The sequence below is a fragment of the Lonchura striata genome, chromosome 22 (genome assembly GCF_050655825.1).
Source record: "Lonchura striata isolate lonStrDom1 chromosome 22, ASM5065582v1, whole genome shotgun sequence".
In the NCBI taxonomy this organism is placed as follows: domain Eukaryota; kingdom Metazoa; phylum Chordata; class Aves; order Passeriformes; family Estrildidae; genus Lonchura; species Lonchura striata.
Window position 1 is genome coordinate 7,193,149 of NC_140724.1, and position 24,374 is coordinate 7,217,522.

The window sequence follows — 24,374 nt, forward strand, 5'->3', positions numbered from 1 at the left end:
GACAGCCAGGGACAGCCCCAGGGACAGCGAGGGGACAACAGGGGGACAGCCCGGGACAGCCCGGGGGACAACGGGGGGACAGCCGGGGACAGCCCGGGACAGCCCGGGGGCAGCCAGGGGGACAGCGCGGGACAACGGGGGGACAGCCCGGGACACAGCCAGGGACAGCCCGGGACAGCCGGGGGACAACGGGGGGACAGTCAGGGACAGCCCCAGGGACAGCGAGGGGACAACAGGGGGACAGCCGGGGACAGCCCGGGTACAACGGGGGGACAGCCGGGGGACAACGGGGGGACAGTCAGGGACAGCCGGGAAAAAGCAAGGGGACAGTCCGGGGATAGCCCGGGGGACAGCGAGGGGACAGCCGGGGGACAGGCAGAGACAGCCAGGGGACAGCCCGGGACAGGCAGGGGACAGCCCGGGACAGGGAGGGGACAGCCGGGGGACAGGCAGGGGACAGCCCGGGACAGGGAGGGGACAGCCCGGGACAGGCAGGGGACAGCCCGGGACAGCCACGGGACAGCCCGGGACAGGCAGGGGACAGGCAGGGGACAGCCCGGGACAAGGAGGGGACAGCCCGGGACAGGCAGGGGACAGCCCGGGACAGGCAGGGGACAGGCCGGGACAGGCAGGGGACAGGCCGGGACAGGCAGGGGACAGCCCGGGACAGCCACGGGACAGCCCGGGACAGGCAGGGGACAGCCCGGGACAGCCACGGGACAGCCCGGGACAGGCAGGGGACAGCCCGGGACAAGGAGGGGACAGCCGGGGGACAGCAGGGGGACAGCCCGGGACAGGCAGGGGACAGCCCGGGACAATCCGGACGGGGCCCTTTTGATTCCCCACCTCAGAGCTGTTTGCAGCCGGCCGTGGCTCTGCTGGGGGCGCCCCACGTTCTCTCTATTTTCTCTACATCCGCGCAGAAATCTATAAAAAAGGGAGCAAAAGCCGCGCTGCAGGTTCCTGTTCGTGCCCCGCTGGGGTGGGTGCTCCCAGCCTGGCCCCCCACAGCCCAATTTGGGGTTTGGGTGGCTCCATCCAGATTTGGGGAGGGAATAAACCCGGCCTGGCGGGGCCCGTCGGGGTGTCCGTGATTTCTGGGATCGGGGCAGGGCTGGGGGGATCCTCTGGCCCAGCCCGGAGCTGCAGGGCTGAGAATTCATCCGCGGGCAGGGAAGGAGGAGCTTTTCCCCCTCCGTTTTGGGGAACCGCAGCAATTCCACGGGGCAGCCGCGAATCCAGGTGGGAGAGAGGCCAGCAAGGGCTCCAGCTCCTTTGTGCCTCTCAAGCCCTCTTTGCCTCCTTTTTACCTTCAGAATCCTATTTTTGCCTCCAGGTCCTTGTTTTGCCTCCAAATCCTTTTTGCCTCCAGGCCTTTTTGTCTCTATGTCCTTTTATTGCCTCCAGAATCCTTTTGTCCCCAGGTCCTTTTTTGCCTCCAGGTAATTTTTGCCTTCAGGTCCTCTTTTGCCTCCAGAATCCTTTTTTGCCTCCAAATCCTTTTTGCCTCCAGGTCCTTTTTTGCCTCCAGGTCCTTTTTGCTTCCAGATCCTTTTTACCTCCAGAATCCTTTTTTGCCTCCATGTCCTTTTTTGCCTCCAGAATCCTTTTTTGCCTCCAAATCCTTTTTGCCTCCAGGTGATTTTTGCCTCCAGAATCCTTTTTTGCCTCCAGGTCCTTTTTTGCCTCCACGTCCTTTTTGCTTCCAGATCCTTTTTACCTCCAGAATCCTTTTTTGCCTCCAGGTCCTTTTTTGCCTCCAGGTCCTTTTTGCTTCCAGATCCTTTTTACCTCCAGAACCCTTTTTTGCCTCCAAATCCTTTTTGCCTCCAGAATCCTTTTTTGCCTTCCAGGTCCTTTTAGTCCCCAGGTCCTTTCTGCCCCAGCAGCTGCACCCGAGCTGTTCCAGAGCATCCCAAGGCTCCGTGGGAGCTCCAGGCCCGGCTGGGACAGGGCACAGGGATGGTGGCACCTCCTCGTCCCCAGGGTTGTGACAGCTTCGGGGGGAGCAGGAGCTGTGAGCCACAGAATCCGTGCAAAGGCCAAGACTGGGAATTGGGAACAGGCTGGATTTTGGGAAAGGTTCTTCCCCCAGCTCAGATTTTGGGAGGTGTGTGCAGGGCCAGGGACTGGATTGATGATCCCGGCGGGTCCCTTGCCACTCAGCAGATTCCAGGATTCTCCGATTATTTCAGGGAGCTGCCCAGCGTGGATCCTTCCCTGCTCTGTCCCTCCATCCCTTCACTGCTCACAAAATCCACCCTCAACAAAAGCCAGCCCCAGAGTGGCCACGGCCACAAACTCGGCCCAAAAGCACAACAAAATTAAAAAAAAAACATTAAAAAAGGAAGTTTTTATTAAACAGCAACAAACGCAGAAGAACATCCCCCCTTTCCTTCCCTCCAGGAATGCTGGGGGTCCCCACAGCCCCCGGGGCGGGCTGGCTGCTGCTGGCCAGCCCCGCAGTGTCCCCAGGGTGTCCCCGCAGTGTCCTGGAGGAGCCTTGCAGGGCAGGTGCCACCTCGGGGTGCCCAGGCTGGCACAGGGCAGCCTCAGCACGGCCACAGCCCGCCGGCGCTGCCAGCCTGGCCTCCCACAGCACGGGGGCTCCGTGGCGGTCACTGCGGGCAAGGGGACAGGGTCAGTGCCCTGGGGACACCCTGAGCACCCCGGGGTGGGCAAGGGGACAGGGTCAGTGCCCTGGGGACACCCTGAGCACCCCGGGGTGGGCAAGGGGACAGGGTCAGTGCCCTGGGGACACCCTGAGCACCCCGGGGTGGGCAAGGGGACAGGGTCAGTGCCCTGGGGACACCCTGAGCACCCCGGGGTGGGCAAGGGGACAGGGTCAGTGCCCTGGGGACACCCTGAGCACCCCGGGGTGGGCAAGGGGACAGGGTCAGTGCCCTGGGGACACCCTGAGCACCCCGGGGTGGGCAAGGGGACAGGGTCAGTGCCCTGGGGACACCCTGAGGTGGTCACTGCGGGCAAGGGGACAGGGTCAGTGCCCTGGGGACACCCTGAGGTGGTCACTGCGGGCAAGGGGACAGGGTCAGTGCCCTGGGGACACCCGGAGCACCCCGGGGTGGGCAAGGGGACAGGGTCAGTGCCCTGGGGACACCCTGAGCACCCCGGGGTGGGCAAGGGGACAGGGTCAGTGCCATGGGGACACCCTGAGCACCCCGAGGTGGGCAAGGGGACAGGGTCAGTGCCCTGGGGACACCCTGAGGTGGTCACTGCGGACAAGGGGACAGGGCCCCAGGAAGAGAAAGGAATTCCTGCCTCCGAGGGCTGGGAGCTCTCCTGCCACCATCCTCACCCAAAGCAGCTCCAGGCACACGGAGCTGTGGCTGTCCCCACAAGCTCCAGCCCTCCCGGGGCAGTTTAGTGCAAAGATAAACTCGATTTTACTCCAATTCTCACCTCCCAGCCACACCGACCCTCAGGTTTCTCCTCACCCTGCTCCCAGGGGGGATTCCTGTGATGCCCAGCTCGGCCCCAGATTTAAATTCCTGCAGAATTCCCTCAGCTGGAATTCCAAAGGGAATCTCAGCTCTGGCTGCTGCTGAGGCTTTGGGGAGGGTCATGGTTATGTAACCTGCTGATGTCAGGGCTAAAATTAGGAACAAAGCCTCATTTCCTGTCAGAGCTGCTTTCAGTTTGCTTTTGGAGCCCTGCCTTGAACACACAAGCTCAGCATTGTCAGGAAAAGTCAGAATCCAAAAAATTAACCCCTTCCTGGATGGCCTCACCCTGCACAACAGCTCCATCCCTGCCCTGGCTGTCCAGAGGGTTTGGAGGTGGCAGGGACACCAAGGCAGCACAGCAGCTCTGAGGGATCTGAGGTTCCTTTGAGCCCCAAAAGGGAACTGGGTGGGATGTGAGGTCCCTTTAAGCCCAAAAAGGGCTCTGGGTGGGATGTGAGGTCCCTTTCAGCCCAAAAAGGGCCCTGGGTGGGATTTGAGATCCCTTTCAGCCCAAAAAGGGCAGTGGATGGGATTTGAGATCCCTTTCAGCCCTAAAAAGGCTCTGGGTGGGATGTGAGGTCCCTTTCAGCCCCAAAAAGAGCCCTGGGTGGGATGTGAGGTCTCTTTCAGCCCAAAAAGAGCCCTGGGTGGGATGTGAGGTCCCTTTCAGCCCCAAAAAGGGCCCTGGGTGGGATGTGAGGTCCCTTTCAGCCCAAAAAGGGCCCTGGGTGGGATTTGAGATCCCTTTCAGCCCAAAAAGGGCAGTGGATGGGATTTGAGATCCCTTTCAGCCCAAAAAGAGCCCTGGGTGGGATGTGAGGTCCCTTTCAGCCCAAAAAGAGCCCTGGGTGGGATGTGAGGTCCCTTTCAGCCCAAAAAGGGCCCTGGGTGGGATGTGAGGTCCCTTTCAGCCCAAAAAGGGCCCTGGGTGGGATGTGAGGTCCCTTTCAGCCCAAAAAGGGCCCTGGGTGGGATGTGAGGTCCCTTTCAGCCCCAAAAGGGAACTGGGTGGGATGTGAGGTCCCTTTCAGCCCAAAAAGAGCCCTGGGTGGGATGTGAGGTCCCTTTCAGCCCAAAAAGGGCCCTGGGTGGGATTTGAGGTTCCTTTGAGCCCCAAAAGGGAACTGGGTGGGATGTGAGATCCCTTTCAGCCCAAAAAGGGCCTTGGGTGGGATTTGAGATCCCTTTCAGCCCAAAAAGGGCCTTGGGTGGGATTTGAGATCCCTTTCAGCCCTAAAAAGGCTCTGGGTGGGATGTGAGGTCCCTTTCAGCCCAAAAAGGGCCCTGGGTGGGATGTGAGGTCCCTTTCAGCCCAAAAAGGGCCCTGGGTGGGATGTGAGGTCCCTTTCAGCCCAAAAAGGGCCCTGGGTGGGATGTGAGATCCCTTTCAGCCCTAAAAAGGCTCTGGGTGGGATGTGAGGTCTCTTTCAGCCCCAAAAAGGGCCCTGGGTGGGATGTGAGGTCCCTTTCAGCCCTAAAAAGGCTCTGGGTGGGATGTGAGGTCCCTTTCAGCCCCAAAAAGGGCCCTGGGTGGGATGTGAGGTCCCTTTCAGCCCAAAAAGGGCCCTGGGTGGGATGTGAGGTCCCTTTCAGCCCAAAAAGGGCTCTGTGTGGGATGTGAGGTCCCTTTCAGCCCCAAAAAGGGCCCTGGGTGGGATGTGAGGTCCCTTTCAGCCCAAAAAGGGCCCTGGGTGGGATTTGAGATCCCTTTAAGCCCAAAAAGGCTCTGGGTGGGATGTGAGGTCCCTTTCAGCCCAGAGCACCCCAGGATTTCACGGGCTCAAGGACAATCAGACCTGCACAGACACAGTGACACGGTGACACCGCCCTGGCTGCTGCCACCCCCTCCTCACACCCCAGAGATGGAACAGGCACACCCGGCAGGGCCAGCAGCTGCCCAGGTGAGCCAGGAGAGGCTCCCCCTTACCTGAGGGCCCTGGGGCTGCTCCTCCAGCTGGGGCTGTGCCGTGCCCAGCCCCGCCTGGCTCAGGGTGCCCACGCGGCCGGGCTGTCCCCGCAGGGTCACCGTGATGGTGGCCGGGGCCTTCAGGCCTGCAGAGCACACAGAAAACCTCCCTGAGACACAGGGGTGGTGGAGGCCAGCCCCAAACAGGGCTGGGGCTTCCCTCAGAGGGGCTGCTCGGGAAGGAGCAGCCCCCAGAGCAGGAGAAGCTTGGGGAAAAAAGCTCCAGGCACCGGCAGCACCTCCATCCTTTCCTCCCTCCCTCCCTTCCCTCTCTCTCTCTCTCCCTTTTTCTTTCTTCCTTTCTTTCTTCTCCCTCCCTTCCCTTTCTCTCTCCCTTTTTCTTTCTTCCTTCCTCCCTCCCTTTCACCCTCCCTTCCCTCTCTCTCTCCCTTTTTTTCTTTCTTCCTCCCTTCCCCTTCTCTTCCTTTCTTTCTTCTCCCTCCCTTCTATCTCTCTCCCTTTTTTCTTTCTTTCTTCCACCCTCCCTTCCCTCTGTCTCCCTTTTCCTTCCTTCCCTCTGTCTCTCCCTTTTTTTCTTTCTTCCTTTCTTCCTCCCTTCCCCTTCTCTTTCTTCCTTTCTTTCTTCTCCCTCCCTTCCCTCTCTCTCCCTTTTTTCTTTCTTTCTTCCACCTTCCCTTCCCTCTATCTCCCTTTTCCTTCCTTCCCTCTGTCTTTCCCTTTTTTCTTCCCTTCCCTTCCCTTCCCTTCCCTTCCCTTCCCTTCCCTTCCCTTCCCTTCCCTTCCCTTCCCTTCCCTTCCCTTCCCTTCCCTTCCCTTCCCTTCCCTTCCCTTCCCTTCCCTTCTCCTCCCTCTCTCACCTGCGGCCTGGTTGGAGATGTGGGCCAGCCCGGGCAGGCTGCTGGCCAGCTTGGCCAGCCCGCCGTTGCTCAGCAGCTGGTGGATGGCCGTGGGCTTGCCCGAGGCCCCCAGGGCCAGCGAGGTGGCCACGGGGATGGTGCGCACCACGGCGCCCGCCTCCGAGCCCAGGGCAGCCAGGCCCTGCAGGGCCCCGGGCGCCTTCAGGGCCGGGCTCTGCAAGGAGAGAGAGCCATGAGAGCCTGCAGGGCTGAGCTTTGCAAGGGATAGAGAGCCATGAGAGCCTGCAGGGCTGAGCTCTGCAAGGAGAGAGAGCCATGAGAGCCTGCAGGGCTGAGCTCTGAAAGGACAGAAACAAGAGAGCCTGCAGGGCTGAGCTTTCAAAGGATAGAGAGCCATGAGAGCCTGCAGGGCTGAGCTTTCAAGGGATAGAGAGCTCTGAGAGGCTGCAGGGCTGAGCTCTGCAAGGACAGAACCAAGAGAGCCTGCAGGGCTGAGCTTTCAAAGGATAGAGAGCCATGAGAGCCTGCAGGGCTGAGCTTTCAAGGGATAGAGAGCTCTGAGAGCCTGCAGGGCTGAGCTCTGCAAGGACAGAACCAAGAGAGCCTGCAGGGCTGAGCTTTCAAAGGATAGAGAGCCATGAGAGCCTGCAGGGCTGAGCTCTGCAAGGACAGAGAGCAGCTCTGAGAGCCTGCAGGGCTGAGCTTTCAAGGGATAGAGAGCTCTGAGAGGCTGCAGGGCTGAGCTCTGCAAGGACAGAACCAAGAGAGCCTGCAGGGCTGAGCTTCCAAGGGATAGAGAGAGCCCCAAGAGCCTGCAGGGCTGAGCTCTGCAAGGACAGAGCCATGAGAGCCTGCAGGGCTGAGCTTCCAAAGGATAGAGAGCCATGAGAGCCTGCAGGGCTGAGCTCTGCAAGGACAGAGGCAGCCCTGAGCTCCTTTAGGCTGAGCTTTGCAAGGACAGAGGCAGCCCTGAACTCCTTTAGGCTCTGCAAGGACAGAGGCAGCTCTGAGCTCCTTTAGGCTGAGCTCTGCAGGGACAGAGGCAGCCCTGAGCTCCTTTAGGCTGAACTTTGCAAGGACAGAGGCAGCCCTGAACTCCTTTAGGCTCTGCAGGGACAGAGGCAGCCCTGAGCTCCTTTAGGCTGAGCTCTGCAAGGACAGAGGCAGCCCTGAGCTCCTTTAGGCTCTGCAAGGACAGAGGCAGCCCTGAGCTCCTTTAGGCTGAGCTTTGCAAGGACAGAGGCAGCTCTGAGCTCCTTTAGGCTCTGCAAGGACAGAGGCAGCCCTGAGCTCCTTTAGGCTGAGCTCTGCAAGGACAGAGGCAGCCCTGAGCTCCTTTAGGCTCTGTAAGGACAGAGGCAGCTCTGAGCTCCTTTAGGCTCTGTAAGGACAGAGGCAGCCCTGAGCTCCTTTAGGCCCTGCAAGGACAGAGGCAGCCCTGAGCTCCTTTAGGCCCTGCAAGGACAGAGGCAGCCCTGAGCTCCTTTAGGCTCTGTAAGGACAGAGGCAGCTCTGAGCTCCTTTAGGCTCTGTAAGGACAGAGGCAGCCCTGAGCTCCTTTAGGCTCTGTAAGGACAGAGGCAGCTCTGAGCTCCTTTAGGCTCTGTAAGGACAGAGGCAGCCCTGAGCTCCTTTAGGCTCTGTAAGGACAGAGGCAGCCCTGAGCTCCTTTAGGCCCAGGCCAGGCTGGGGTGGCTGCTCCCCTGTCCAGCAGAGCCTTTGGGGGTTCCACAGCTCTCCCTGGCTCCGGGCAGGGCTGGCCCTGGTGGATTTGTCCCTCCCAGCCTTGGAGTGGGACCCTGAGGGTCTCAGTGCTGCTTTCCCTGATCCCTCCCGGCTGCTCTGCAGCTCAGCTCTGGGGCTGCCTGCACACCCCTGGCACAGCACAGCCCGGCTCCCTCTGCCCCCCAGAACCTCCCGTGCCCCCCAGAACCTCCCCTGCCCCGTGGGACAGGCCCTCACCTGCACAGGTGAGCCGGCAGCCGCCGCGCTGGGGGCCAGGCTGGAGGCCTTGGTGCCCAAATCCTGCAGGCTGAAGCTCAGCCCCTGGAGCAGGCTGCTGGCAGAGGCTGCTCCTGAAAAACCAGGGCAGGACAAGGTCAGCCTGGGATCTGAGGTCCCTTTCAGCCCAAAAAGGGCCCTGGCTGGGATCTGAGGTCCCTTTCACCCCCAAAAAGGGCTCTGTGTGGGATTTGAGGTTCTACCTTTGCCAAAACCCACCCCAAACCTCTTCCCTCTGGTGACAGAACCTGTCCCCAAACCTCTTCCCCCTGGGGACAGAACCTTTCCCAAAACCCACCCCAAACCTCTTCCTTCTGGGGACAGAACCTGTCCCAAAATCCATCCCAAACCTCTTCCTTCTGGTGACAGAACCTTTCCCAAAACCTCTTTCCTCTGGTGACAGAACCTGTCCCAAAACCTCTTCCCCCTGGGGACAGAACCTGTCCCAAAACCTCTTCCCTCTGGTGACAGAACCTGTCCCAAAACCCACCCCAAACCTCTTCCCCCTGGGGACAGAACCTTTCCCAGAACCTCTTCCCTCTGGTGACAGAACCTTTCCCAAAACCTCTTCCCCCTGGGGACAGAACCTGTCCCAGAACCTCTTCCCCCCGGGGACAGAACCTTTCCCCAAACCCACCCCAAGCCCCGCTGCCCTGCTCCATTTCCTGCTGCAGCTGCAGAGGGTGGCTGTGGAGCACGGCAGCCTTTGGGGTTCTGCTGTTTTCCCCCCAAATGGCACAATCCCCCCGGCAAAGCCCCAGCCGAGGCAGGCCGGGCCGGGCCAGGAGAGGCTCCCCGGGCGCGGTACCTGGCAGGGCAGCGGCCGGCTGGGCAGGCAGGCCGTGGCCACTGCTGGCCACCAGCCGGCTCTGCAGGGCGTGGAAGGCGCTGGGGCTGGAGCTGCTGGGGATCCCGGCCTGGGCCGGGCTCAGCGAGGCCTCGGCGCTTGAGCTCAGCCTGAAAGGGAAGGGAGAGAGCCCGGTGAGCGCCAGGACAGAGCTGGCGCTGCCCCACAGCCAGGGGCGGGGAGGAGGGAGCTGAGCTGCACAAGCACAGCAGGGGAATGGCAGGGCTGGGGAAAAAAAACTCTTAAATATCATCAATTCCATGAGAAACTTCCAGGGGAGCAGCCAAATCCAAGGGTTTCTAAACTAGGAGAGCTTGGTGGCTGTGTTCACCTCCCAGGCAGGGTCACCACCTGCTTAAACCCCACTTTTTATTCATTTAAAATTTAATTTTATAAATAAAACAGGTGTTATTATTTAAAACCAGCTCTTCTTCCTCTCCTATCCCAGACCACAGAACCGTGGCATGGCTTGGGCTGGAAAGGGCCTTAAAAGGTGCCACCAGCAGGAACACCTCCCCCTGTCCCAGGTCACTCTGAGCCCTGTCCAACGCCTCCAGGGCTCCTCTGGGAATGGGATCAGTCAGAGCCCAGTTCCCCAAAGCTTGAAAATGTTTCCATTTTCGGATGGGGAAAAGGTGTCAAGGTGAGATTTACTCCCCAGCAGTGCACAGCTCATGCCCTTCACAAGCTGATTTGGGGCTCCCCTCCCTTGTCTTTGCCACAGAAACGTTATTTTTATTGCAAAGGTGCCAGAAAGGAAAGATTAAACACAGAACTTCTGCCAAAGCCACCACAGAGACAGAGATAAACACACCTGAGGTTGGGAAACCACGGCAGACACCAGCACAGCCACAGCACCTCCACTCCTGCCATCCCCAGGCCCCACTGGAGCCTCCCCCACGCCAGAAAATCCCAGTGGGGAGCAAGACACCGGAAAGCTCCACGTGCAGGAGAGAAAGAGCCCCCCAAATTCCCAAATTCCCACTCACTTGGGGGTGGAGAGCAGCCCCGAGAGCTCCTTGGTGCTGGACACGGCTTGGCCCAGGGGCAGCGGCTTCCCGGAGACAACTGCAAGACAAAAAGGAGAAGGCTCAGCCCCTGTCCCCCACAAATCCTCTGGGATTCCTCTGGGATCCCCCTTTTTCCAAGCACCCATCCAGCTCCCAGAGCATCTCCTGCAGGAATGGCAGACTGGGAGGAGCAAAATCCAGTTAGAACACAGAAATGATGGAATGGCAGAGGCAGGAGGGAAGGAATCGCCTCCCGAAATCCCTACGGAACCTCAGGCCGCTGCCACCAAATGCAAATCTCTCTCCTAAAGGTTCTCTCCACTAATCCCCTCCTCTCCAGGGATGGATTGCTGGGATCTGGGTGGCTTTGTAAGGATTCTTGGCTCAAGACACTTTACAAAATACACAGGGATGCGACAAGTCACGGAATTTATTTATTGCAGCATTGGATACAACTGCCTTCCTTCCTCGTGCACTCCTCCTGGCAAAGAGGCAATTCTCCTTTGGGTTCATGTATACTTCTGCAATTCATTTCCTTTCTGTGGAAAGAAGTTGGGAAAATTAAAAATAAAAATAAAATAACGATTCTGGAAAGCAGAGGTTTTCAAAGCTGCCAGAAGATCTAGTGAAACCTTCCAGAAGGACGTGGGTTTGGTGTCTTGTGGCAGCTCAGAGATGCTGAAAGGAGCACAGAGGTGCCTGGAAAGGAGCAGAGTCATTCCCCAGCTGTGAACACCTGGGATTTCACAGCAGGATGGAGCTGCTGGCCTCTGATTCCACAAATCCCACGGGCAGGGGCTGCTCTGTGGGAGGACACAAATCCCACGGGCAGGGGCTGCTCTGTGGGAGGACACAAATCCCACGGGCAGGGGCTGCTCTGTGGGAGGAAGGTGCTGAGGGACAGCAGCCAGAGCTTCGGGGCTCAGGGCAGAAGATGGAGCCCAGCAGCTCTTCCCGGGGTGCAGGGACAGGATGGAGCTGGGTTTGCTGGGATGGGAATCCCAGGGCAGGCAGCTCGGCCGGGTGGGGATCTGGAGGGCACAGAACTCTGGATTGCAGAGGGAGCAACTGCCCCAAGACCCCACAAGCAGCAGCGGGGTCGGGGCAGGAGGAATGTGGAGGGAGGGGTCCAGCAGCACCAGCAACACCAGCAGGACCAGTAGCACCAGCACCCTGCTCCCAGCAGCACCACCAGGACCAGCACCCTGCTCCCAGCAGGACCAGCACCCATTCTGCTCCCAGTAGGACCAGCACCCTGCTCCCAGCAGCACCACCAGGACCAGCACCCTGCTCTCAGCAGCACCAGCACCCATTCTGCTCCCAGTAGCACCAGCAGCACCAGCACCCTGCTCCCAGCAGCAGCTCCAGGCCTCCAGAGGAAGGTGCATGACCTGAAGGAGCTGCAGGATCCCACCCCCATCCTGTTTCTCAGGAGTGTGGAATTGCAACACTCCTGCCAAGCTCACTCAGACACTCACACCAGGAGTCTCTCCACCTTTTCCCTGAAGCTAAATCCTCCAAAAACAGGGATAATGAAGCAAAAACCAGGCCTAAGGAAAAGCAGGGCTAAGGAAAACCAAGCCTAAGGAAAGGCAGGGCTAAGGAAAAGCAGGCCTAAGGAAAAGCAGGCCCAAAGAAAACTAAGCCTAAGGAAAAGCAGGGCTAAAGAAAAGCAGGGCTAAGAAAAAGCAGGCCTAAGGAAAACCAAGCCTAAGGAAAGGCAGGGCTAAGGAAAACCAAGCCTAAGGAAAGGCAGGCCCAAGGAAAGGCAGGCCCAAGGAAAGGCAGGCCCAAGGAAAGGCAGGCCCAAGGAAAGGCAGGCCCAAGGAAAACCAAGCCTAAGGAAAGGCAGGCCCAAGGAAAAGCAGGGCTAAGGAAAGGCAGGGCTAAGGAAAAGCAGGCCTAAGGAAAAGCAGGCCTAAGGAAAAGCAGGCCCAAGGAAAGGCAGGCCTAAGGAAAGGCAGGCCCAAGGAAAACCAAGCCTAAGGAAAAGCAGGGCTAAGGAAAAGGAGGCCTAAGGAAAACCAAGCCTAAGGAAAGGCAGGGCTAAGGAAAACCAAGCCTAAGGAAAGGCAGGCTAAGGAAAAGCAGGGCTAAGGAAAGGCAGGCCCAAGGAAAAGCAGGGCTAAGGAAAAGCAGGGCTAAGGAAAAGCAGGGCTAAGGAAAAGCAGGCCCAAGGAAAAGCAGGCCCAAGGAAAAGCAGGGCTAAGGAAAAGCAGGCCCAAGGAAAGGCAGGGCTAAGGAAAGGCAGGGCTAAGGAAAAGCAGGGCTAAGGAAAAGCAGGCCCAAGGAAAACCAAGCCTAAGGAAAGGCAGGGCTAAGGAAAAGCAGGCCCAAGGAAAGGCAGGCCCAAGGAAAACCAAGCCCAAGGAAAGGCAGGCCTAAGGAAAACCAAGCCCAAGGAAAAGCAGGCCCAAGGAAAACCAAGCCCAAGGAAAGGCAGGCCCAAGGAAAGGCAGGCTAAGGAGGCACAGCTCCCTCCCGCCAGGCCCTGCGGGTGCCACACCAGGTCCCCACTCACTTGCAGCCGGGGTGCCGAGGGCTGCTCCGGTGCCCGTGGCATCTCGGTGGGAGACAATGGCCACCTGGATTTTGGCTCGTTTGGAGGCCGTGCTGCACTGCCCGGGGCTCTGCTGCCTCTTCAGCTGCACTCGCCCACCTCTGGCAGCCCCCTCCGCGGGCTCGGGGGCCACCGCAGCTGGGGGACACAGAAGGGGCTGCTGGAGCGCCCAGGGTGGCTCGGGGTGCCGGGAGGGGAACGTGCCCACAAACAGCTCGCTCTGTGCCAGCCTGTCCAGTTCCCTCTGTGCCAGCCTGCCCGGCTCCCTCTGTGCCAGCCTGTCCAATTCCCTCTGTGCCAGCCTGCCCGGCTCCCTCTGTGCCAGCCTGTCCAATTCCCTCCGTGCCAGCCTGCCCGGCCATCCCTGATCCATCAGAACCTTCTCAAACCCGTCCCTGATCCATCAGAGCCTCCCCAGATCCATCAAAACCTTCCCAAATCCATCCTTGATCCATCAGAGCCTTCCTAAATCAATTCCTGACCCATCAGAGCCTTCCCAAATCCATTCCTGATCCATCAGGGCCTTCCCAAATCCATCCTTGATCCATCAGAGCCTTCCTAAATCCATCCTTGATCCATCAGAGCCTTCCTAAATCCATCCTTGATCCATCAGGGCCTTCCCAAATCCATCCTTGATCCATCAGGGCCTTCCCAAATCCATCCTTGATCCATTAGGGCCTTCCCAAATCCATCCTTGATCCATCAGAGCCTTCCTAAATCCATCCTTGATCCATTAGGGCCTTCCCAAATCCATTCCTGATCCATCAGAGCCTTCCTAAATCCATCCTTGATCCATCAGAGACTTCCTAAATCCATCCTTGATCCATCAGAGCCTTCCTAGATCAATTCCTGACCCATCAGAGCCTTCCCAAATCCATCCTTGATCCATCAGGGCCTTCCCAAATCCATCTCTGATCCATCAGCTGCAGGGTCACAGCTGCAGGTGACACCCATGGACCTGCAGGTGACACTGCTGCAGGTGACACCCACCAGCCTGTCCAGGTCTGCCCTGAGCAGGACCAGGAGGGAAGGAGGATGCAGATCCATCCCCAGGTGCTGCTGGAATTTGCCAGGAGGGCTCCTCGGTCACAGAAGCACCCCCTGAACTCCTCAGGCTCACCACCAGACCAAAGGTTTTTAACCAGCCTCCAACAGGACACAAACCCCTCAGCCCAAGCTGGCTCCTTCTCCACAGCAGGTTTTCCACAGGATGGGTCTGGAATTCCCCAGATCCCGCTTTCCACCTCGGCTCAACAGCCTCAACATCTCCTGAGCACCTTCAGGGTCTCCCCAGGGTGACACCAGACCAGGGTGTCCCAAAAGGGTCAGAGCATGGCTGCAGGGGGCTTGGTCAGCCAGAGAGAGAATCCTTCCCACTTCCAAGCTGCAGAAACACCATTTCCAGCCCCCTTCCAACCCTCCGAGGCTGTGACAGGAGCTGAGCTGCAAAGAAAGCTGCCACGAGGAGCTTGGAATTCAACAGAGGACAGGGCAAATAAAAACCTACGCAGGTCCAGAGAGAGAAAACCCAAAATTACAGCTGCTGGAAGGGTGGGGAAGCTGCAGGGAATTACCTTGTGCCTGCTTGTGGGTCAGGACAGCGTCTGGCCTCGGCACCTGCCTCCTCTGCAGCTGCGTGGGGCCCACCTGGCTGGGCTTGGGCAGGGCCAGCGCGGCCACCTTGGTCTTGGGGCTGGATGTGGGGCTGCTGGACACGCTGGACAGGTCCTGCTGGGACAGAGGGACACTCAGCCCACGCTGCCCGAGGCAGCCCTGGCCTGAGCACTCATTTCCCTCACCGTGACAATCCTGGGGTTTTTAAGGCTGGGAAAGACCTTCAGGATCGAGGGCCATTGTCAACAGCAGGGTCACCACCAAGCCCTGTCCCCCAGTGCCACATCCGTCTGTGTTTTGAACATCCCAGGGCTGGTGACTCCACCAGCCTGTTCCAAAGCCTTACGAGCCTTCCCATGAGATAATTTCCCTAAATCTCTCATCTAAACCCCCTCTGAGGCCACATCCCCCCGGGTACCCTCTCACCTCCCTCTCCCAGCGCTCAGCACAGATTTGGGAGATTTTGGTGGCACAAAAACCCCTCTCTGCACACGCCCAGCTGGAATTAGGCCGGGAGGAGCCCCCACCTCGGAGCCTGAGGGCGAGGCTGGCACTTTGGCTGCAGGGGAGGCGGGTCTGCTGCTCCTCTCGGGCAGCTCGAAGGACAGATCCCTCCTGCTGCACTCACGGGGCTTCTTCTTCCTCTCGGCGTCCAGGTCGCGGGGCTCGGAGCCCGAGTGGCTCTCGGCCCGGGTCAGCACCCCTGTCAGGAAGTCTGCAATCTCATCCTGGCAATTTTGGGATAAACAGTGGGATTCAGTGCTGGGCAGGTCTCTGAGCAATGGATCTTGAAGCAAGGAAATGAAGTATTCCCAAGGGGATACACGGGTAAGGCTCTGTGGGTTTGGTTTTCTGCAGGAAATCCCCAAAACCTCACAGAGAGAAGGTACGTTTCTCAGTGAAGCTCACAAAGCACTGATTCGGGACTTGTGGGGAAAAAACCACAATGGTTTCTCCCAAAATGCTGCTGTGTCCCCAGGCAGATGTGTTGGGACACTCAGGAAACTGCTCAGGTTAAGGGGCATCCCCAGGGATCTCACACCAGGGATTCCCCCCAGCCCAACCCATCCCTGCTGTAACCTGGGACCTTCCACCTTCCCCTCCCCGATGCCTGTGGGTACCTGGATGCACCTGTCCACCATGCTCTGGGTCAGCCCTTCTGACTTCTTTTTGGCTTTGCTTATCCTAGGGGGGAAAAAAGAACCAAAACAGGTGGAAATCCACACTCTTCCACGAGCACACTGCCATCATTCTTCCCCTGATGAGGACAAAGATCCTTTTTGTGACTCCCCAAAACCAAGCTGACATTTCAGAGCTCTGCCTTCACACCCAGTGTCAGTTTTAGGCTTCTTTCTTTCCTCTCTTTTACTGATTTTCACTGCTAGCGATTCCTGACTCCTGTGATGCTCCAAAACCTCCTCAGAGCTGCTGGGTGCAGCCCTAAATTAAGCCCAGCCCGAAATCAGGCCCATTCCCATACAGGTTTTTCCTGCAGCTATTCCCAACACAGACAAGTCTGGAGTTTTCCCATGCAATTCCCACCTCATTCCAACACCAGATTTGGGGCTGGTGTCCCCAGCACGCTCAGGTGCTGCCCAGAATTCCCAGGAAGAGAGAGCCCAGGTGGCAGAGCCTCACCTGAGGTTGTCATCTGCTCCTCCCACCACCACCATGCTGTTGTCGGCCCGGATCTTCTCCCGGAAATCCTCCATGGCTTCCACGTTGCACTGCAGGGAGTTCTGCCCGATGATGAAGAGCACCGGGGTCTTCATCTCCAGGAGGGGGTCATCCACATCCTGCAACAGGGCTGGGATGGAGCTGAGGGGCTCCCAGGGCTGAGGCCCACCGGGATTTGCTGAGCCCGGAGGGAAGCTCTGCTGGAGCTGCAGCGTGCTCCAGAAAAGGGAGCAGGAAATGGAGCCTTTCCAATGGAATCCCACTGCCCTTGGAAGGAGCCACTTCCCAGCGTGGCTGTGTCCGTCCCCATCCAGTCACACCCAAAAGAGACAGTCTGGGCTCCGTGGAAATGACAGAAAATGAGGGACACGGGACAGGGATAACCGGGGACACGGGACAGGGATAACCGGGGACACGGGACAGGGATAACCGGGGACACGGGACAGGGATAACCGGGGACACGGGACAGGGATAACCAGGGACACGGGATGGGGATAACCAGGGACATGGAACAGGGATAACCAGGGAGACGGGACAGGGATAACCGGGGACACGGGACGGGGATAACCAGGGAGACGGGACAGGGATAACCAGGGAGACAGCACAGGGATAACCAGGGAGACGGGACAGGGATAACCAGGGACACGGCACAGGGATAACTGGGGACACGGGACAGGGATAACCAGGGACATGGGACAGGGATAACCAGGGACAAGGGACAGGGATAACCAGGGACACGGGACAGGGATAACCAGGGACACGGGACAGGGATAACCAGGGACACGGGACAGGGATAGCCGGGGAGATGGGACAGGGATAACCAGGGACACGGGACAGGGATAGCCAGGGAGATGGGACAGGGATAACCAGGGACACGGGATGGGGATAACCAAGGACATGGAACAGGGATAACCGGGGACATGGAGCAGGGATAACCAGGGACACGGGACAGGGATAACCAGGGACACGGCACAGGGATAACCGGGGACACGGCACAGGGATAACCATGGACACGGGACAGGGATAATGGAACCAGGATAGGGATAACAAGGAACATGGATAAAGGAGCCAGGACAGGGATAATGAGGGACACAGGACAGGGATAATGAGGGACACAGGACAGGGATAATGAGGGACACAGGACAAGGATAACAAGGGACACAGGTCCCCAGGAAGGAGCCCACACCACAGCAGAGACAAGCCAAGAGCATCCTCACACCAGCTGTGGCATCAAGAATCCCACTGGGGTTGCTACAGCCCCTCCTCTGAGACAACAGCTTCTCCAAGCAACACTCACACCCACACTCCCCCAAAAAACCAGCCTTGGACTTCGGGAACCGTTCCACCAAGCAAGCCAGGGAGGTTTAAAGACAAGCAGGGCTCTTTAAGCAGCTCCATCTGGTCCTTACCCCTCTGGGGCCGTCCACGGTGAGCAGGGGGAAGCCGAGGCACACGACAGCAGTGACATATTCCATCACGGAAACCTGGGCAGGGAGAGAGCAGTCAGAGCCCAGCAGGGACACATTCCACCACAGGTCAGAATTCCCAGAGCCCAGCAGGGACACATTCCATCACAGGTCAGAATTCCCAGAGCCCAGCAGGGACACATTCCACCACTCAGCATTCCCAGAGCCCAGCACATCCCAGGAATGAAGGCTGCTTTGCCAGGCTCCTGACACTTCGCAGGATGGAGCAGCCACAGCTCCCCTGGGAATTCCATCCCAGCCCCTCGCCACCCTCCCAGCCAGGAATTCCTTCCCAATCTCCCATCCATCCCTGCCCTCTGGCAGTGGAAGCCATTCCCTGTGTCCCGTCCCTCCATCCTTTGTCCCCAGTCCCTCTCCAGCTCTCCTGGAGTCCCTTTAGGCCCTGGAATGTGCTGGAAGCTCTCCCTGGAGCCTTCCCTTCTCCAGGTGAGCATTCCCAGCTCTCCCTGGAGCCTTCCCTTCTCCAGGTGAGCATTCCCAGCTCCCCCTGGAATTTCCCTTCTCCAGGTGAGCATTCCCAGCTCCCCCTGGAATTTCCCTTCTCTGGGTGAGCATTCCCAGCTGTCCCAGCCCCAGAGGGGCTCCAGCCCTGGAGCAGCCCTCTGGCCTGCCCTAGCAGAGCCACACCGTCGCCGTGCCCCCGAGGACACCGAGCACGGGGCACTCACGTGGCAGGCCACCAAGGCACCCGTGTTCCAGCCGATCAGGATGATCTGCTTGTGAGAGAAGTGGTTGTGGATCTGCGGGACACAAACCAGAGCTGGAGAGCCGGGACAGACGCGGGGGCAGTGCCCAGGGTGGCACAGCTGGCACGGGGGGCACAGGGGCACCTCGGGCTGTCCTCACCTCGGCCACCTTGCCCCTGACGGCGCCGATCATGTGCTCCAGGCACTGCAGCACCCCCACCCCGCTGCCGTTGTTCAGCAGGGACGTGGCGATGGGGATCACCTGCCAGGGAGAGGGGACGTCAGGGACAGCAGCAGGGACAGGCAGCAGGGACAGCCAGCAGGGCTGGGGACAGCAGCAGGAGGCCCATAGAGGCAGTCCCACAGATTCAGCCCAACAGAGGAACCCCACACAGCCACCCCACAGAGGAACCCAAATGATCCAGCCCCACTGATCCAGCCCACAGAGGAACCCCACTGATCCAGCTCACAGATCCAGCCCCACTGATCCAGCTCACAGAGGAACCCCACTGATCCAGCCCCACGGAGGAACCCCACTGATCCAGCCCCACTGATCCAGCCCCACGGAGGAATCCCACTGATCCAGCCCCACTGATCCAGCCCCACGGAGGAATCCCACTGATCCAGCCCCACTGATCCAGCCCACAGAGGAACCCCACTGATCCAGCCCCACGGAGGAATCCCACTGATCCAGCCCCACTGATCCAGCCCACAGAGGAACCCCACTGATCCAGCCCCACAGAGGAACCCCACAGACCTTTCCCAGGCAGGAGAGCTGGGACTGCCAGAAGCGGTGCCGCCGGGACGTGGGGAACAGGGAGTTGGCGGGGCCGGAGGAAGCGATGAGGATCAGGGGGGATCCGGGCAGTTTGCTCTGCAGAGCCAACAGGAGCCGTGTCAGGGCCAGCACCGCTCCCAGGAAAGGCTCAGGCTGGATTTTGGGAAAGGTTCTTCCCCAGAGAGAAGAGGTTTGGGATGGATTTTGGGAAAGGTTCTGTCCCCGGAGGGTGCCGGGCACTGCCCAGGGAATGGGCACAGCCCCGAGGCTGCCGGAGCTCCAGGAGTGTTTGGGCTTTGGGGTGTCTGTGCAGGGCTCCCAAGCTGGAATTTTGGAGTGTTCATGCAGAGCTCCCAGGGATGCCAGGGTGGGGTTTTGGGGTGGATTGATGATCCTGGTTTTCCCTTCCCCTCACGGAGCAGAGGAGCCCAGGGAGAGGACAGAGGCAGACCACGGGAAGAGTGAATCTGCCACGGGACCCCCACAGCCCGCAGGGCACTCACTGGTTTATTGTGGGACAGGACACCCACTGCGGGGTCCCAGGGTCTCTTGAGCAGCAGGGACAGCGCCTCAGCGCCCGCTGCTCCCGTCTTGGCCGTGGAGGAGAGCAGCATCCTGTCGATCAGCGTGGGGATCTGCAAGCAGAGGCAGGGGAGACTGAGAAAACGCACCCAAACCACGGGACAGCAGTTCCAGCCTCTCCCCTCTGCCCGCTGTGCCAGCCAAGCTCCTCCTGTTATCACCTTTCCCTTCAGGGTCTGCAGGGCATCCAGGTATGCAGCCAGCACGGGCAGGCTCAGGGTCTCCACCAGCGTGGTGTGAAGCCACTGGATGAGTTTGGTGTCCCAGTTGACGCTGGCCAGGGCCTGGCGCACCCTGCGGGCACATTTATCCACGGCGATCCTCCTCAGCACCGGCTCGTTGCAGGCCTGGAAGCAGCAATTCCCAAAAAAACAGCTCAGGGGAAGGAAGATGGAGCATGGCACTGCAGCCCCATCCCTAGGGAAATGTCAGCGAGAGCTGCACAAACATCTGGAGTGAGGATAACATCTGTCCAAGGAGGAGGAGGCTGAGGGGAGCCCTCAGAGCAATCCAAACTTTCCAAGGGGAAGCTCTGATCCCTGGGACAGGGACAGGACCCAGGGAACGGCTGGAGCCGGGCCAGGCTCAGGCTGGATTTTGGGAATGATTCTTCCCCAGAGGGTGCTGGGCACTGCCCAGGGAATGGGCACAGCCCTGAGGCTGCCAGAGCTCCAGAGTGTTCGGGTTTTGGGGTGTCTGTGCAGGGCTCCCAAGGCTGGGATTTTGGGGTGTCTGTGCAGGGTTCCCAGGGCTGCCAGGGTGGGATTTTGGGGTGTCTGTGCAGGGCTCCCAGGGGTTGCACTGATGATCCACGTGGGTCCTTCCAGCCCAGGACATTCTCCGACCCCACAAAAGCCACGGCTCAGGGGAGCCCAGAGCTGCTCCTAGGGCTACCCCAGGGTCCCAGTCTCCACGCTGACCAGCCCGGGTTTCGTGGGGAGGCCGGACCCCAGCCCCTCTCACCCCTTCGTTGGCCAGGCGGGCCAGCCTGTCCGACTGCAGCGCTTTGTGGATCTTGTTGAACAGCTTGTTCTGGGCCATGGTCCAGCCCGTCCTGTGGGGACAGACACAGAGGGGTCACCCACAAAACCACCACAGCACTCCTGCTTCCTCTGCTCTGCAATTGCCAACCCCCCGTTGATGTGCTCCTCCTAGCCTGGATTCCCATTCCCTGGAATTCCCAGCTTGCATCCCCTTTCTCTGGAATTCCCAGCCCATATTCTTATTCCCCGGCACTTCCAGCCCAAATTCCCTGGCCTTCCCTGCCATTCCTAGACCGCATTCCCTGGCATTCCCATCTGTTGACGTGCTCCTCCCAGCCCAAATTCCTGTTCCCAGTCCATATTCCCGTTCCCAGCCCCGGTTCCCGTTCCTGGCCCCAATTCCCGTTCCCAGCCCCGGGTCCCACCTGTTAATGTGCTCCTCCCAGTCCCGATTCCCGTTCCCAGCCCCAGTTCCCATTCCCGGTTCCCGTTCCAGGCCCCGGTTCCCACCTGTTGACGTGCTCCTCCCAGCCCCAGTTCCCGTTCCCAGCCCCAGTTCCCATTCCCAGTCCTGGTTCCCGTTCCAGGGCCCGGGTCCCACCTGTTGACGTGCTCCTCCCAGCCCCAGTTCCCGTTCCCAGCCCCAGTTCCCATTCCCAGTCCCGGCTCCCACCTGTTGATGTGCTCCTCCCAGTCCCGGCTCCCATTCCCGGCCCCAGTTCCCGTTCCCAGCCCCAGTTCCCACCTGTTGACGTGCTCCTCCCAGTCCCGGTTCCCATTCCCGGCCCCAATCCCGTTCCAGGCCCCGGTTCCCACCTGTTGACGTGCTCCTCCCAGTCCCGGCTCCCGTTCCCAGCCCCGGTTCCCATTCCCGGCCCCAGTTCCCACCTGTTGATGTGCTCCTCCCAGCCCCGGCCCCAGTTCCTGTTCCCAGCCCCAGTTCCCATTCCCAGTCCCGGTTCCCGGTTCCCACCTGTTGACGTGCTCCTCCCAGTCCTGGCTCCCGTTCCCGGCCCCAGTTCCTGTTCCCAGCCCCAGTTCCCATTCCCAGTCCCGGTTCCCGTTCCCGGTTCCCACCTGTTGACGTGCTCCTCCCAGCCCCAGTTCCCATTTCCAGTCCCGGTTCCCGGTTCCCACCTGTTGACGTGCTCCTCCCAGTCGTCGGGCGGCGGGGGCGCGTCGGCGTCGGTGCGGGCGAACATGACGTGCCGCTCGCACTCGTTCATCACGCTCCGAGCCTTCTGGTTGTCGTACAGCGGCACCGGCGTGGGCGTCACCGTCTCCACATCGATGGGGACATCGGCCTCCCTGCCACCCACACGGGGGTCAGGGCAACGACGGGGCACCCCGGGCCCCACCGCGCCTGGGGGGATCCGGGGGGTTTGGGGGATCCAGGGGGGTTTGGGGGATCCACGGGGATTTGGGGTTTCTGGGGGTTTGGGGTTCCCAGGGGTTTGGGCGATCCAGGGGGGTTTGGGGGATCAGGGGGGTTTGGCATTCCCAGGGAGGTTTGGCGCTCCCAGGGGGAATTTGGGGATCCAAGAGTTTGGGGTTCCAGGGGGTCTGAGCAGCTCTCCCAGGGATGCACAGGGTAGGCTGGACTCAGGGTCCTCATCACTCCTGGGCCATCAACTGGCGGCCCCTGGACCACCAAACCAAGCAGCTTGGACACCCCAAACTGAGACCTCTGGGCCCCCAAAGCAAACCTATTCTGCACTTTCAAACTGATCTCCCTGAAGACCCAAACCAAGCAGCCTGGAGCACCAAACGTAGAGGCCCAAAACTGAGGCCCCTGGACACCCCAAACTGAGACCCCTGGACACCCCAAACCGAGATTCCTCACTGCCCCCCTCACCCATCAGGACCCCCACTTTCCCCCTCACAACTCCCCCACTCGCCCTTGCAACCACCCCCAACCCCACAGAACCCCCTCCTTTCCCCTCAAAGCCCTTTAGCCTCACAGGACCCCCCTCAATTTCTCCTTCAGCCCCACAGGACCCCTCAATTTCCCTCACAGCCCCACAGAACCCCTCAATTTCCCTCACAGCCCCACAGGACCCCTCCTTTCCCCTCACAGCCCCACAGGACCCCTCCTTTCCCCTCACAGCCCCACAGGACCCCTCAATTTCCCTCACAGCCCCACACGACCCCTCAATTTCCCTCACAGCCCCACAGGACCCCTCAATTTCCCTCACAGCCCCACAGGACCCCTCAATTTCTCTCACAGCCCCACAGGACCCCTCCTCTCCCCTCACAGCCCCACAGGACCCCTCAATTTCCCTCACAGCCCCACAGAACCCCTCAATTTCCCTCACAGCCCCACAGGACCCCTCAATTTCCCCTCCCAGCCCCCTCAGCCCCACAGGACCCCCCCAGTCTCCCCGTCCGAGCCCTGCCGCCCCCTCCGCCGCTCGGGCTCTCACGGGGCGCTGCCGAGGTGCCTCCGCGGGGTGAGGAAGAGGAGCCGGGCGGGCCGGGCGGCGCTGGCGTCGGGGTGCGCGCTCCAGGGCTTGGCGTAGCTGTGGTCGAGGCACACGAGGTCCAGCTCCCGCTCGTGCGCCGACAGCTGCAGCAGCAGCGACGTGCCCATCCTGCGGGCCGACCACTGCAGCTCGCGCTCCCGGTCGCGATCGCGGTCCCCGGAGCGCAGCGACATGGCGGGAGCTCCGCCCCCCCCGCCCCGCCTCAGCCCGGCCCTCACGGCGCCGCCAGCGCGCGTGCGCGGGGCGCGCTCCCGCCTCACCGCCAGCGCGCGTGCGCGGGGCGCGCTCCCGCCTTTCCCCCTCAGCGCGCGTGCGCGGGGCGCGCTCCCGCCTCCCCTCAGTGTTCCGTGGGCCGGGCGCGCCCCCGCGGGACCGCAGGATGTGCCCGTGGGGACCCGGGAATGTCCCTGGGATGTGCCCCCCGCTAACCGGGAATGTCCTTGGGATGTGCCCGAGAATGTCCCTGGGATGTGCTCGTGGGGACCCGGGATTGTCCCTGGGATGTGCCCGGGAATGTCCCTGGGATGTGCCCGTGGGGACCCGGGAATGTCCATGGGATGTGCCCCCCGCTAACCGGGAATGTCCTTGGGATGTGCCCGTGGGGACCCGGGATTGTCCCTGGGATGTGCCCGGGAATGTCCTTGGGATGTGCCGGTGGAGACCCGGGATTGTCCCTGGGATGTGCCCGCGCGGACCCGGGAACGTCCCTGGGATGTGCCCCCCGCTAACCGGGAATGTCCTTGGGATGTGCCGGTGGGGACCCGGGATTGTCCCTGGGATGTGCCCGGGAATGTCCTTGGGATGTGCTCGTGGGGACCCGGGATTGTCCCTGGGATGTGCCCGGGAATGTCCTTGGGATGTGCCCGTGGGGACCCGGGATTGTCCATGGGATGTGCCCCCTGCTAACCGGGAATGTCCTTGGGATGTGCTCGTGGGGACCCGGGAACGTCCCTGGGATGTGCCCGGGAATGTCCTTGGGATGTGCCCGCGCGGACCGGGATTGTCCCTGGGATGTGCCCGGGAATGTCCCTGGGATGTGCCCGTGGAGACCCGGGATTGTCCCTGGGATGTGCCCGGGAATGTCCCTGGGATGTGCCCGGGAATGCCCTTGGGATGTGCCGGTGGAGACCCGGGAATGTCCATGGGATGTGCCCGGGAATGTCCTTGGGATGTGCCCGTGGAGACCCGGGATTGTCCCTGGGATGTGCCCGGGAATGTCCCTGGGATGTGCCCGTGGAGACCCGGGATTGTCCCTGGGATGTGCCCGGGAATGTCCCTGGGATGTGCCCGTGGGGACCCGGGATTGTCCCTGGGATGTGCCCGGGAATGTCCTTGGGATGTGCTCGTGGGGACCCGGGATTGTCCCTGGGATGTGCCCGGGAATGTCCTTGGGACGTCCCAGCAATGTCCCCGTGGGA

At 60.5% G+C, this 24,374-nt stretch overlaps 1 protein-coding gene across 5 annotated transcripts; it reads right to left on the reverse strand.

Annotated features, from left to right (window-relative positions):
* Window positions 1-949: 949 nt before the first annotated feature.
* On the reverse strand, window positions 950-23,155 carry KANSL3 (KAT8 regulatory NSL complex subunit 3). 5 transcript variants are annotated; one of them, XM_085559324.1, is made up of 20 exons: window positions 22,897-23,155; window positions 21,611-21,781; window positions 20,454-20,544; window positions 19,652-19,837; window positions 19,412-19,543; window positions 18,888-19,004; window positions 18,291-18,392; window positions 18,113-18,184; window positions 17,367-17,441; window positions 15,919-16,076; window positions 15,402-15,465; window positions 14,808-15,008; window positions 14,241-14,394; window positions 12,628-12,804; window positions 10,086-10,164; window positions 9,058-9,206; window positions 8,211-8,323; window positions 6,249-6,462; window positions 5,392-5,516; window positions 950-2,621 (listed from the first exon to the last, which is right to left on the reverse strand). In XM_085559324.1, the coding sequence occupies exons 1-20, from the start codon at window positions 23,127-23,129 to the stop codon at window positions 2,619-2,621; spliced, it is 2,616 nt and encodes an 871-aa protein (XP_085415450.1). In that variant the 5' UTR covers window positions 23,130-23,155; the 3' UTR covers window positions 950-2,618. The 5 variants fall into 5 exon arrangements, 4 of the variants coding, with proteins under 4 accessions (XP_085415450.1, XP_085415452.1, XP_085415449.1 ...); XR_014949873.1 differs by lacking the exon at window positions 12,628-12,804 and having other exon boundaries at window positions 950-4,428; window positions 5,190-5,516; XM_085559326.1 differs by lacking the exon at window positions 12,628-12,804.
* Between the last annotated feature and the right edge of the window lie 1,219 nt (window positions 23,156-24,374).

Bases quoted from the DNA above. Each gene is read 5' to 3' on its own strand.
- KANSL3 (XM_085559323.1), bottom strand. From the start codon at position 23,129: ATGTCGCTGCGCTCCGGGGACCGCGATCGCGACCGGGAGCGCGAGCTG. The intron at 19,544-19,651 runs GTGATAACAGGA...CTCTGCTTGCAG, and splicing joins TGCAGACCCTGAAGGGAAAG to ATCCCCACGCTGATCGACAG. The intron at 19,005-19,411 runs GTGAGTGCCCTG...TTGGCTCTGCAG, and splicing joins TCCTGTCCCACAATAAACCA to AGCAAACTGCCCGGATCCCC.